Source organism: Heterodontus francisci, chromosome 46 (assembly GCF_036365525.1).
Source record: "Heterodontus francisci isolate sHetFra1 chromosome 46, sHetFra1.hap1, whole genome shotgun sequence".
NCBI classification, from domain to species: Eukaryota; Metazoa; Chordata; class Chondrichthyes; order Heterodontiformes; family Heterodontidae; genus Heterodontus; species Heterodontus francisci.
The window spans coordinates 20,070,066-20,083,994 of NC_090416.1; the positions used below are offsets into that span (position 1 = coordinate 20,070,066).

Sequence of the window (13,929 nt, forward strand, 5' to 3'; positions counted from 1 at the left end):
GGAGCCTGCAGTCACACTCACTGTCCAGGGAGAGAGAGGGAGGGAGCTGGGGGAGTCTGCAGTCACACTCACTGTCCAGGGGGAGCTGGGGGAGTCTGCAGTCACACTCACTGTCCAGGGAGAGAGAGAGGGAGCTGGGGGAGTCTGCTGTCACACTCACTGTCCAGGGAGAGAGAGGGAGCTGGGGGAATCTGCAGTCACACTCACTGTCCAGGGAGAGAGAGAGGGAGCTGGGGGAGTCTGCAGTCACACTCACTGTCCAGGGAGAGAGAGAGGGAGCTGGGGGAGTCTGCAGTCACACTCACTGTCCAGGGAGAGAGAAGGGGAGTCTGCAGTCACACTCACTGTCCAGGGAGAGAGAGGGAGCTGGGAGAGTCTGCAGTCACACTCACTGTCCAGGGAGAGAGCGGGGGAGCTGGGGGAGTCTGCAGTCACACTCACTGTCCAGGGAGAGAGAGGGGGAGCTGGGGGAGTCTGCAGTCACACTCACTGTCCAGGGAGAGAGAGGGGGAGCTGGGGGAGTCTGCAGTCACACTCACTGTCCAGGGAGAGAGAGGGGGAGCTGGGGGAGTCTGCAGTCACACTCACTGTCCAGGGAGAGAGAGGGGGAGCTGGGGGAGTCTGCAGTCACACTCACTGTCCAGGGAGAGAGGGGGAGCTGGGAGAGTCTGCAGTCACACTCACTGTCCAGGGAGAGAGAGGGGGAGCTGGGGGAGTCTGCAGTCACACTCACTGTCCAGGGAGAGAGAGGGAGCTGGGAGAGTCTGCAGTCACACTCACTGTCCAGGGAGAGAGGGGGGGGAGCTGGGGGAGTCTGCAGTCACACTCACTGTCCAGGGAGAGAGAGGGGGAGCTGGGGGAGTCTGCAGTCACACTCACTGTCCAGGGAGAGAGAGGGGGAGCTGGGGGAGTCTGCAGTCACACTCACTGTCCAGGGAGAGAGAGGGGGAGCTGGGGGAGTCTGCAGTCACACTCACTGTCCAGGGAGAGAGGGGGAGCTGGGAGAGTCTGCAGTCACACTCACTGTCCAGGGGGAGCTGGGAGAGTCTGCAGTCACACTCACTGTCCAGGGAGAGAGAGAGGGAGCTGGGGGAGTCTGCAGTCACACTCACTGTCCAGGGAGAGAGAGAGGGAGCTGGGGGAGTCTGCAGTCACACTCACTGTCCAGGGAGAGAGAGGGGGAGCTGGGGGAGTCTGCAGTCACACTCACTGTCCAGGGAGAGAGAGGGAGCTGGGAGAGTCTGCAGTCACACTCACTGTCCAGGGAGAGAGGGGGGGAGCTGGGGGAGTCTGCAGTCACACTCACTGTCCAGGGAGAGAGAGGGGGAGCTGGGGGAGTCTGCAGTCACGCTCACTGTCCAGGGAGAGAGAGGGGGAGCTGGGGGAGTCTGCAGTCACACTCACTGTCCAGGGAGAGAGGGGGAGCTGGGAGAGTCTGCAGTCACACTCACTGTCCAGGGAGCTGGGGGAGTCTGCAGTCACACTCACTGTCCAGGGAGAGAGAGAGGGAGCTGGGGGAGTCTGCAGTCACACTCACTGTCCAGGGAGAGAGAGAGGGAGCTGGGGGAGTCTGCAGTCACACTCACTGTCCAGGGAGAGAGAGGGAGCTGGGGGAGTCTGCATTCACACTCACTGTCCAGGGAGGGAGCTGGGGGAATCTGCAGTCACACTCACTGTCCAGGGAGAGAGAGGGAGCTGGGAGAGTCTGCAGTCACACTCACTGTCCAGGGAGAGAGGGGGGGAGCTGGGGGAGTCTGCAGTCACACTCACTGTCCAGGGAGAGAGGGGGGGAGCTGGGGGAGTCTGCAGTCACACTCACTGTCCAGGGAGAGAGAGGGGGAGCTGGGGGAGTCTGCAGTCACACTCACTGTCCAGGGAGAGAGGGGGAGCTGGGAGAGTCTGCAGTCACACTCACTGTCCAGGGAGCTGGGGGAGTCTGCAGTCACACTCACTGTCCAGGTAGAGAGAGAGGGAGCTGGGAGAGTCTGCAGTCACACTCACTGTCCAGGGAGAGAGAGGGGGAGCTGGGGGAGTCTGCAGTCACACTCACTGTCCAGGGAGAGAGAGGGGGAGCTGGGGAGTCTGCAGTCACACTCACTGTCCAGGGAGAGAGAGGGAGCTGGGGGAGTCTGCAGTCGCACTCACTGTCCAGGGAGCTGGGGGAGTCTGCAGTCACACTCACTGTCCAGGGAGAGAGAAGGAGCTGGGGGAGTCTGCAGTCACACTCACTGTCCAGGGAGCCGGGGGAGTCTGCAGTCACACTCACTGTCCAGGGAGCTGGGGGAGTCTGCAGTCACACTCACTGTCCAGGGAGAGAGAAGGAGCTGGGGGAGTCTGCAGTCACACTCACTGTCCAGGGAGCTGGGGGAGTCTGCAGTCACACTCACTGTCCAGGGAGAGAGAAGGAGCTGGGGGAGTCTGCAGTCACACTCACTGTCCAGGGAGCCGGGGGAGTCTGCAGTCACACTCACTGTCCAGGGAGCTGGGGGAGTCTGCAGTCACACTCACTGTCCAGGGAGAGAGAAGGAGCTGGGGGAGTTTGTAGCTTTCAGAGAGGCTCTAACTGGTGTGATATCACTGGACCAAAGCCAGACTCCCAACCTGGACAGCAGCATCACTGTTAACACTCTGCATATCTGGAGCTGGATTAGGATAGGACAACTCCAGCCCGACATCAGTTACCAGCCCAGACCAGAGCACCTCTACCAAACCTGAATATGTCAGGACTCAATAGGCAGCTCTGTCACCTCAGGCAGAAGCTTTGGAGTTTAAGCCCCACTCCAGAGGTGAGCACCAAAAGCTGGCTGACACTTCAGTGCCCTTGTGAGGGAGCGTCACACCAGATGGTCAGTACCGAGGGAGCGCCGCGCTGCCGGAGGGTCAGTACCGAGGGAGTGCCAAACTGTTGGTGTCTTTGAAGCCCTGTCCGTCCTCTGATGGGAATTAAATATCTCCTGGCCATATTGGAATCGAAGCAGTGGGGAGTTGTAGCAGGTGTGCTGGGGCCAATAGTTCTCCTTGAACCAACATCACTAACAGTCTCCCTGGTAATCTGGCAGTGAATTGCTGCAAATATCAGATAAGAGGCAATGGAGCTCTGATAACTGAGACTGACAGCTCTCCCTGCCTTCCTCAGGCCTCGCTGTTTAACAGCACTGGTGTCAACTGTATCCAAATGAATTGCTGGTAAATAAAAGATGAGCAAGAGCTTGGCCTTATCGGGGAAGCAGATGGTGTGAGCACACAGAGACTGAGGACAGGATTGATCCAGGCACAGCACACACTGCTGGAGTTGGGAGGGCTAGAGAAATGGAGCAGTATAAATGAGATGAGTTCATCTCAGAGTTAATGGGGGTGGATAGGAGTGGACAGTGAAGAAAGGGAGACTGCAAGAGTCTACACGGTAGGAGGGTTAGAGAAAAGGAGACGGGTCAGGGTGGAACATTCTCTGGTTGTAAAGGGAGCAGAATATGTTATAAGGGTTGAATGAGATAGACTTGACTCGAAGACACCTGCTGAATCACTGAGACGGGCGAGAGGCTGCAGGGTAGACAGACGATGGGGAGACTGATTTGGGTCATGGTTCTGCAGGATTCTGCAGTGAGATTTCTGTGGGTGCTGCTGGTTCTGCTTCCACAGGCTACACACAGTTCTGGAGAATGTTTTTTCAATGGCAAAGGTAAGTGTCATTTCCATAAAGAGCCAGGAGCCTGTGGGTGTGGGAAACAGGGGGCATAGATGGGGTGGTTCCTGTGGACGGGAGTGGGATGGGGAGAGGGGCTGTTTCTGTGGGTATTGGTGGGATGGGGAGAGGGGCTGTTCCTGTGAGTATTGGTGGGATGGGGAGAGGGGCTGTTCCTGTGAGTATTGGTGGGATGGGGAGAGGGGCTGTTCCTGTGGATATTGGTGGGATAGGGAGAGGGGCTGTTCCTGTGGATATTGGTGGGATAGGGAGAGGGGCTGTTGCTGTGAGTATTGGAGGGATGGGGTGAGGGGCTGTTCCTGTGAGTATTGGAGGGATGGGGTGAGGGGCTGTTCCTGTAGATATTGGAGGGATAGGGAGAGGGGCTGTTCCTGTGGATATTGGAGGGATGGGGTGAGGGGCTGTTCCTGTGGATATTGGAGGAATGGGGAGAGGGGCTGTTCCTGTGGATATTGGAGGGATGGGAAGAGGGGCTGTTCCTGTGGATATTGGTGGGATAGGGAGAGGGGCTGTTCCTGTGGATATTGGAGGGATGGGAAGAGGGGCTGTTCCTGTGGATATTGGAGGGATGGGAAGAGGGGCTGTTCCTGTGGATATTGGTGGGATAGGGAGAGGGGCTGTTGCTGTGAGTATTGGAGGGATGGGGTGAGGGGCTGTTCCTGTGGATATTGGAGGGATGGGGAGAGGGGCTGTTCCTGTGAGTATTGGAGGGATAGGGAGAGGGGCTGTTCCTGTGGGTATTGGAGGGATGGGGTGAGGGGCTGTTCCTGTGGATATTGGAGGGATGGGAAGTGGGGCTGTTCCTGTGGGTATTGGAGGGATGGGGAGAGGGGCTGTTCCTGTGGGTATTGGAGGGATGGGGAGAGGGGCTGTTCCTGTGGATATTGGAGGGATGGGGTGAGGGGCTGTTCCTGTGGATATTGGAGGGATGGGAAGTGGGGCTGTTCCTGTGGGTATTGGAGGGATGGGGTGAGGGGCTGTTGGCAATTGTGTGGGGTGGGGAGGCAGTGTCTCCTGTGCTCAGGTCCTGTCAACTCTTTGTGATTGAGGGGTATTAGCACAGCTTTTAGATGACGTTCAGCTGACAGGGCTCTGAGCTGCTATCTGCTCCTGTGAGTGGTAAAGCACTGCTGAGGCTGGACATGTCAGTTCTGATTTGCTCTGTGCTGATTGCTGAAATGCTGGAGACTAGACTGGATGAGCAATGAGCAGAAGCAGCACCATGCCTGTAAGGTCAGGATCAAGGCTGGTTCCTCGCTGGCCTGTCCCCTCAAAGCCTCTGCTCCATCAACAGGGCTCAAGCTCAGAGTGTGACAGAACCTCACCATTCATCTGGACTAGCAGTGTGTATTTATATAGTACCGTTAACAGTGCAGGCACTGCACAGGAGTGTGTCAAAGAACAGTACAGCACAGGAACAGGCCATTCAGCCCTCCAAGCCCACGCCAATCTTGATGCCTGTCTAAACTAAAACCTTCTGCACTTCTGGGGACCGTACCCCTCTATTCCCATCCTATTCATGTATTTGTCAAGATGCCTCTTAAACGTCGCTATCGCACCTGTTTCCACCACCTCCTCCGGCAGCAAGTTCCAGGCACTCACCACCCTCTGTGTAAAAAAACTTGCCTCACACATCCCTTCACACCTTAAACCTATGTCCCCTGGGGAAAAGCTTCTGACTATCCACTCTGTCCATGCCACTCATAACTTTGTAAACCTCTATCATGTCGCCCCTCCACCTCCGTCGTTGCAGTGAAAACAATCCCGAGTTTATCCAACCTCTCCTCATAGCTAATGCCCTCCAGACCAGGCAACATCCTGGTAAACCTCTTCTGTACCCTCTCCAAAGCCTCCACATCCTTCTGGTAGTGTGGCGACCAGAATTGCACGCAATATTCTAAGTGTGGCCTAACTAAGGTTCTGTACAGCTGCAGCATGACTTGCCAATTTTTATACTCTATGCCCCGACCGATGAAGGCAAACATGCCGTATACCTTCTTGACTACCTTATCCACCTGTGTTGCCACTTTCAGTGACCTGTGGACCTGTACACCCAGATCTCTCTGCCTGTCAATACACCTAAGGGTTCTGCCATTTACTGTATACTTCCCACCTGCATTAGTCCTTCCAAAATGCATTACCTCACATTTGTCCAGATTAAACTCCATCTGCCATTTCTCCGCCCAAGTCTCCAACCAATCTATATCCTGCTGTATCCTCTGACAATCCTCATCATTATCCGCAACTCCACCAACCTTTGTGTCGTCCGCAAACTTACTAATCAGACCAGCTACATTTTCCTCCAAATCATTTATATATAATACAAACAGCAAAGGTCCCAGCATTGATCCCTGCGGAACACCACTAGTCACATCCCTCCATTCAGAAAAACACCCTTCCACTGGTACCCTCTGTCTTCTATGACCGAGCCAGTTCTGTATCCATCTTGCCAGCTCACCTCTGATCCCATGTGACTTCACCTTTCGTACCAGTCTGCCAAAGGGACCTTGTCAAAGGCTTTACTGAAGTCCATATGGACAACATCCATTGCCCTTCCTTCATCAATCATCTTCGTCACTTCCTCAAAAAACTTGATGAAGTTAGTGAGACACGACCTCCCCTTAACAAAACCATGCTGTCTCTCGCTAATAAGTTCATTTGTTTCCAAATGGGAGTAAATCCAGTCCCGAAGAATCCTCTCTAATAATTTCCCTACCACTGATGTAAGGCTCACCGGCCTATAATTTCCTGGATTATCCTTGCTACCCTTCTTAAACAAAGGAACAACATTGGCTATTCTCCAGTCCTCTGGGACCTCACCTGTAGCCAATGAGGATGCAAAGATTTCTGTCAAGGCCCCAGCAATTTCTTCCCTTGCCTCCCTCAGTATTCAGGGGTAGATCCCATCAGGCCCTGGGGACTTATCTACCTTAATGCTTTGCAAGACGCCTAACACCTCCTCCTTTTTGATAACGCCATGACCCAGACTATCTACACTCCCTTCCCTAGACTCATCATCCACCAAGTCCTTCTCTTTGGTGAATACTGATGCAAAGTACTCATTTAGTACCTCGCCCATTTCCTCTGGCTCCACACATAGATTCCCTCCTTTGTCCTCGAGTGGGCCAACCCTTTCCCTGGTTACCTTCTTGCTCTTTATATACGTATAAAACGCCTTGGGATTCTCCTTAATCCTGTGCCAATGACTTCTCATAACCCCTTTTAGCCCTCCTGTCTCCTTGCTTAAGTTCCTTCCTACTTTCTTTATATTCCTCAAGGGCTTAGTCTGTTCCCAGCCTTCGAGCCCTTACGAATGCTTCCTTTTTCTTTTTGACTAAGCTCACAATATCCCTCGTTATCCAAGGTTCCCAAAACTTGCCAAACTTATCCTTCTTCCTCACAGGAACATGCCGGTCCTGGATTCTAATCAACTGACGTTTGAAAGACTCCCACATGTCAGATGTTGATTTACCCTCAAACAGCCGCCCCCAATCTAAATTCTTCAGTTCCTGCCTAATATTGTTATAATTAGCCTTCCCCCAATTTAGCACCTTCACCCAAGGACTACTCTTATCCTTATCCACAAGTACCTTAAAACTTACGGAATTATGGTCACTGCTCCCGAAATGCTCCCCCACTGAAACTTCGACTACCTGGCCGGGCTCATTCCCCAATACCAGCTCCAGAATGGCCCCATCTCTAGTTGGACTATCTACATATTGTTTCAAGAAACTCTCCTGGATGCTCCTTACAAGTTCTGCCCCATCCAAGCCCCTAGCACTAAGTGAGTCCCAGTCAATATAGGGGAAGTTAAAATCACCCACCACTACAACCCTGTTACCTTTACATCTTTCCAAAATCTGTCTACATATCTGCTCCTCTACCTCCCGCTGGCTGTTGGGAGGCCTGTAGTAAACCCCCAACATTGTGACTGTACCCTTCCTATTCCTGAGCTCTACCCATATTGCCTCGCTGCATGACCCCTCCGAGGTGTCCTCCCGCAGTACAGCTGTGATATTCTCCTTAACCAGTAATGCAACTCCCCCACCCCTTTTACATCCCCTTCTATCCCGCCTGAAGCTTCTAAATCCGGAACATTTAGCTGCCAATCCTGTCCTTCCCTCAACCAAGTCTCTGTAATAGCAACAACATTATAGTTCCAAGTACTAATCCAAGCTCTAAGTTCATCTGCCTTATACTTCTCGCATTGAAACAAATACACTTCAGACCACCAGTCCCGCTGTGCTCAGCAACATCTCCCTGCCTGCTCTTCCTCTTAGTCCTACTGGCCTTATTTACTATGTCCTCCTCATTTATTTCACCTGCTGACCTACTGCTCTGGTTCCCACCCCCCTGCCACACTAGTTTAAACCCTCCCGAGTGACGCTAGCAAACCTTGCAGCCAGGATATAAGTTCCCCTCCAGTTTAGCTGCAACCTGTCCTTCTTGTACAGGTCCCACCTGTCCCTGAAGAGATCCCAATGGTCCAGATATCTGAAACCCTCCCTTCGACACCAGCTGTTTAGCTGCAATATCTTCCTTTTTCTATCCTCACTGGCAGGTGGCACAGGGAGTAATCCCGAGATTACAACCCTAGAGGTCCTGTCTTATAACTTTCTACCTAACTCCCTAAACTCCCCCTGCAGGACCAAATAAATTAACACAAAATCACATTAGGACAGGTGACGAAAAGCTTGAACATGTAGGTTTGAAAGGAGGAGAGAGAGAGGCGGAGAGCTTTCGGGAGGGAATTCCAGAGCTTAGGGCCCCAGGCAGCTGAAGGCACGGCCGCCAATGGTGGAGCGATGGGAATCGGGGGATGGGCAAGAGGCTGGAATTGGAGGAGGTTAGAGAGAGAGGGAGGGTTGTTGGGGCTGGAGGAGGTTACAGAGATAGGGAGAGTTGTAGGAGCTGGAGGATGTTACAGAGATAGGGAGGGGTGTTGGGGCTGGAGAAGGTTACAGAGATAGGGAGGGGTGTAGGGACTGGAGGAGGTTACAGAGATAGGGAGGGGTGTAGGGGCTGGAGGAGGTTACAGAGATAGGGAGGGGTGTAGGGGCTGGAGGAGGTTACAGAGATAGGGAGGGGTGTAGGGGCTGGAGGAGGTTACAGAGATAGGGAGGGGTGTAGGGGCTTGAGGAGGTTACAGAGATAGGGAGGGGTGTAGGAGGTTACAGAGATAGGGGGGGGTGTAGGGACTGGAGGAGGTTACAGAGATAGGGAGGGGTGTAGGGGCTTGAGGAGGTTACAGAGATAGGGAGGGGTGTAGGGGCTGGAGGAGGTTACAGAGATAGGGAGGGGTGTAGGGGCTGGAGGAGGTTACAGAGATAGGGAGGGGTGTAGGGGCTGGAGGAAGTTACAGAGATAGGGAGGGGTGTAGGGACTGGAGGAGGTTACAGAAATAGGGAGGGGTGTAGGGGCTGGAGGAGGTTACAGAGATAGGGAGGGGTGTAGGGACTGGAGGAGGTTACAGAGATAGGGAGGGGTGTAGGGGCAGGAGGAGGTTACAGAGATAGGGAGGGGTGTAGGGGCAGGAGGAGGTTACAGAGATAGGGAGGGGTGTAGGGACTGGAGGAGGTTACAGAGATGGGGAGGGGTGTAGGGGCTGGAGGAGGTTACAGAGATAGGGAGGGGTGTAGGGGCTGGAGGAGGTTACAGAGATAGGGAGGGGTTTAGGGACTGGAGGAGGTTACAGAGATAGGGAGGGGTGGAGGGACTGGAGGAGGTTACAGAGATAGGGAGGGGTGTAGGGGCAGGAGGAGGTTACAGAGATAGGGAGGGGTGTAGGGGCAGGAGGAGGTTACAGAGATAGGGAGGGGTGTAGGGACTGGAGGAGGTTACAGAGATGGGGAGGGGTGTAGGGGCTGGAGGAGGTTACAGAGATAGGGAGGGGTGTAGGGGCTGGAGGAGGTTACAGAGATAGGGAGGGGTTTAGGGACTGGAGGAGGTTACAGAGATAGGGAGGGGTGTAGGAGCTACAAGGATTAGAAAACAAAGATGGGAATTTTAAAATTTGGACGTTACTTGACTGGGAGCCAATGTAGGTCATCGAGCACAGAGGTGATGGAAGGGGACTTGGTGTGAGTTAAGACCTGGGCAGTAGAATGTGGGAGACCAGCCATGAGTGCGTTGGAATAGTCACGTCTGGAGGTTACAAAGGCATGAATGAGGGTTTTAGCAGCAGATGAGATGAGATGGGCGAAGTTCACAGAGAACAGTTGTTGCACGTAAACATCACGCTCTCCAAGTCACACACTGTTTTGACGTGGAGCTCTATTAGCCAGTCCTTCACTGCCGCTGGGTCAAAATCAAGCAATCTCCTTCCTGAACAGCACCTTCAGCGCACAGACAGCAGCTCATTACCAACTTGTCAAGGGCAAACATGGATGGGCAATAAATGCTGGTGTTCCAGCAATGCTCATATCACAAAAATTAATGAGTCAAGGCATCCAAACTCTGCGGGGTAGAGAGTACAACTGAACTTCAGACAACTGCCCAACAGAGCTTCAGTAACCATGATGAAAGGTTTGATGTCGGATTAGGTTGTGATGCCCCCAGAGTCAAAGAGTCTCCAGGCCTACATATGGAAAAGGGCCATCTGGGTAAGGCGCTAGATGGTAGAGAGAGGAGGGGCCTGTACCCCAGTGAGAGTCAGTACCTTCAGGAAAGGAGGGGACCTGTACCCCAGTGAGAGTCAGTACCTTCAGGAGAAGAGGAGACCCGTACTCCAGTGAGAGTCAGCACCTTCAGGAGAGGAGGGGACCTGTACCCCAGTGAGAGTCAGTACCTTCAGGAGAGGAGGGGACCTGTACCCCAGTGAGAGTCAGTACCTTCAGGAGAGGAGGGGACCCGTACCCCAGTGAGAGTCAGTACCTTCAGGAGAGGAGGGGACTTGTACCCCAGTGAGAGTCAGTACCTTCAAGAGAGGAGGGGACCCGTACCCCAGTGAGAGTCAGTACCTTCAGGAGAGGAGGGGACCCGTACCCCAGTGAGAGTCAGTACCTTCAGGAGAGGAGGGGACCCGTACCCCAGTGAGAGTCAGTACCTTCAGGAGAGGAGGGGACCCTTACCCCAGTGAGAGTCAGTACCTTCAGGAGAGGAGGGGACCCGTACCCCAGTGAGAGTCAGTACCTTCAGGAGAGGAGGGGACTTGTACCCCAGTGAGAGTCAGCACCTTCAGGAGAGGAGGGGACTTGTCCCCCAGTGAGAGTCAGTACCTTCAGGAGAGGAAGGGACCCGTACCCCAGTGAGAGTCAGTACCTTCAGGAGAGGAGGGGACCCGTACCCCAGTGAGAGTCAGCACCTTCAGGAGAGGAGGGGACCCGTACCCCAGTGTGAGTCAGCACCTTCAGGAGAGGAGGGGACCCGTACCCCAGTGAGAGTCAGTACCTTCAGGAGAGGAGGGGACCCGTACCCCAGTCAGAGTCAGTACCTTCAGGAGAGGAGGGGACCCGTACCCCAGTGAGAGTCAGTACCTTCAGGAGAGGAGGGGACCTGTACCCCAGTGAGAGCCAGTACCTTCAGGAGAGATGGGGAGCCGTACCCCAGTGAGAGCCAGTACCTTCAGGAGAGGAGGGGATCCGTACCCCAGTGAGAGTCAGCACCTTCAGGAGAGGAGGGGACCCGTACCCCAGTCAGAGTCAGCAGCTTCAGGAGAGGAGGGGACACGTACCCCAGTGAGAGTCAGCACCTTCAGGAGAGGAGCAGACAGGTCCATTAAAGCTGGGTGATTGATTTTAATGTCTGTATTTTTTCTCCCATGGTCTTTTAAACATGGCCGTGCTGGGTTTGCACAGTAGTCCGTGGAAGACAGCGCAGGATTCAGATCTGTCATCTCTCTGATGCAGAGTTTATGGTTTGCCCAATGCGTGTGAACCACAGGCAGTCAGACTCACCATCATGTTGCTCTGATTCTCTCTCTGCAGCCACCTGCGAGCATAAGGGCCTCTGGTTGGAGATCGGGGACACTTGGATCAATGAGGATTGTTACCAATGCATTTGTCTGAACCCCTTTGGGGTGGGCTGCTGTGACAAGTGAGTATAAACCAAACCACAGGCACAAAAATCAACATTGAGACACTGAGCTGAGGAACATGCAGTACAATCTAAAATTCTTCTTTGGCTGCAGGCTGTCAACATATGGATCAGGAATTCATCATCGTGTTCCCTGGGAGTGTTTGATGGGGACAGTGTAGAGGGAGCTTTACTCTGTATCTAATTCTAACAGTGGGAGGTGGGCTCCTATCCTTGCTGACCCCAGACTCTCACCAGTTGTGTTCTCTCTCAGTCTGCAACAGCCAGTCGATTATCCAGAATGGTGTGAAGTTATCCAGAAACCCAACTCCTGTCGGCTGGCGGTCGTCATGAAGGCAAACCAGAGGATCCCATGCATCAGCAAAACACCCATGAGCCGCCTGCAGCTCCAGAGTGGGAGCAAGGAAGAGAATGACCCCTTCTTCTAGCAACCAATACCCTGGCAAGTGGGTTCCCCAATAACCCCCACCTCATCCGTCCCACATTAATCACGTTAAGTGTACAGTTTGGTGTTTGGATTTTGTTAATGTTTCTGGGCCAAATTCTCTCTTCCCAGACTTGTGTCTTGATTTCAAAATGAGTCCCAGCTAGCTTTTACGGAAAGGGGAAGGGAATGTCCCATCTGAGATCCATGATATAGAGGCAAAGTCCCCATCAGATCTCCATTAAAGGACAATTCCACTTACACACAGAATGGTGCATATTTAATAGAGAGAGATGGTTAAAGATGCTCACATTGATTCCCAGGGAGTAAAGCAGTCCTTTGTGTGTACATGTGAGATGTTCAGTGAGGTTCTCAGTTTCAGTCGTGATTTGTTGTTCTTTGATGAAATAAAGGAAAATCTCACAGTGACACCTTGTTCCATGTGCATCTGTTTGATGGGGACAGTGTGGAGGGAGATTTACTCTGTATCTAAACCCCGGTTTTTTTTTTTCTCTTTTCTCTTTTTTTGTCATGAGTGGGCACAAAACCAGTACAAATTAATACCAAGTTGGCGCACTCAGTGAGATGCTACAGAATAGCTGGTTTGTGAAGTCAAAAGGTCTCACGCCAGCCATTGTTTATCCAACTCTAAAGTTAAGTAAAATTGTGGGGCAACATACAAGAACCTTTATTCTTCAGTTAAACCGTGCTGTACCTGTCCTGGGAGTGTTTGGTGAGGACAGTGTAGAGGGAGCTTTACTGTACCTGTCCTGGGAGTGTTTGATGGGGACAGTGTAGAGGGAGATTTACTCTGTATCTAACCCCGTGCTGTACCTGTCCTGGGAGTGTTTAATGGGGACAGTGTAGAGGGAGCTTTACTGTACCTGTCCTGGGAGTATTTGATGGGGACGGTGTAGAGGGAGATTTACTCTGTATCTAACCCTGTGCTGTACCTGTCCTGGGAGTGTTTGATGGGGACAGTGTAGAGGGAGCTTTACTCTGTATCTAACCCCGTACTGTACCTGTCCTGGGAGTGTTTGATGGGGACAGTGTAGAGGGAGCTTTACTCTGTATCTAACCCCGTGCTGTACCTGTCCTGGGAGTGTTTAATGGGGACAGTGTAGAGGGAGCTTTACTGTACCTGTCCTGGGAGTGTTTGATGGGGACAGTGTAGAGGGAGATTTACTCTATAATCGACTCCTGTGACCGATACAGGACAGCTTTGGTGTTGAATGTCGGTTACGCTCAGGCTGTTCACACTCTGAACTGGTGCTTTCTCTTTCTGCAAGCTGTAGCTTTATTTGTATATGTCCAATGTTTAAAAATTCAGAGGAACAATGTTTACACTGAAACCTGATATACTCTTGGAACCTCAGTCACAGCCGGCAGCTGGTGTGTAACCTGTAACCAGATCCCATCCAGATAAAAGGCTTCTCTCCCAACACAGTGACAGAGCAGCGGCTTCTCGTACAGCCACCGCTACAAAACACACTCCCGGACTTAAAGCCGTGATCCAGGACTTAACAGAATTCACCAGATCATTGGGATAAAGCAGATGTTCATCAGGTAAATGTGCTATTCAATCAAATTGAAAACTATGAGAAACTGGAGAAGAGGTATCATTCCCCACAACCCCAACGTATCGAACCCTCTGCTCCCCGAAAACTCAAACACAGCCCATCCTTCAATAAAAATTGAGGGGGGTCAGGTCGGAGTGAATTTCAATGGTGACAGAATGTGGGAGTAATTATTAAAGAGGGCAGCTTAA

General features: G+C 52.7%; 1 protein-coding gene across 1 annotated transcript; it reads left to right on the top strand.

The window, feature by feature from the left end:
• The first annotated feature begins 2,130 nt into the window (after positions 1–2,130).
• On the top strand, positions 2,131–12,568 carry LOC137356968 (prostate-associated microseminoprotein-like). The gene is made up of 3 exons (XM_068022869.1): positions 2,131–3,679; positions 11,629–11,737; positions 11,991–12,568. The coding sequence occupies exons 1-3, from the start codon at positions 3,559–3,561 to the stop codon at positions 12,163–12,165; spliced, it is 405 nt and encodes a 134-aa protein (XP_067878970.1). The 5' UTR covers positions 2,131–3,558; the 3' UTR covers positions 12,166–12,568.
• Positions 12,569–13,929: the final 1,361 nt, after the last annotated feature.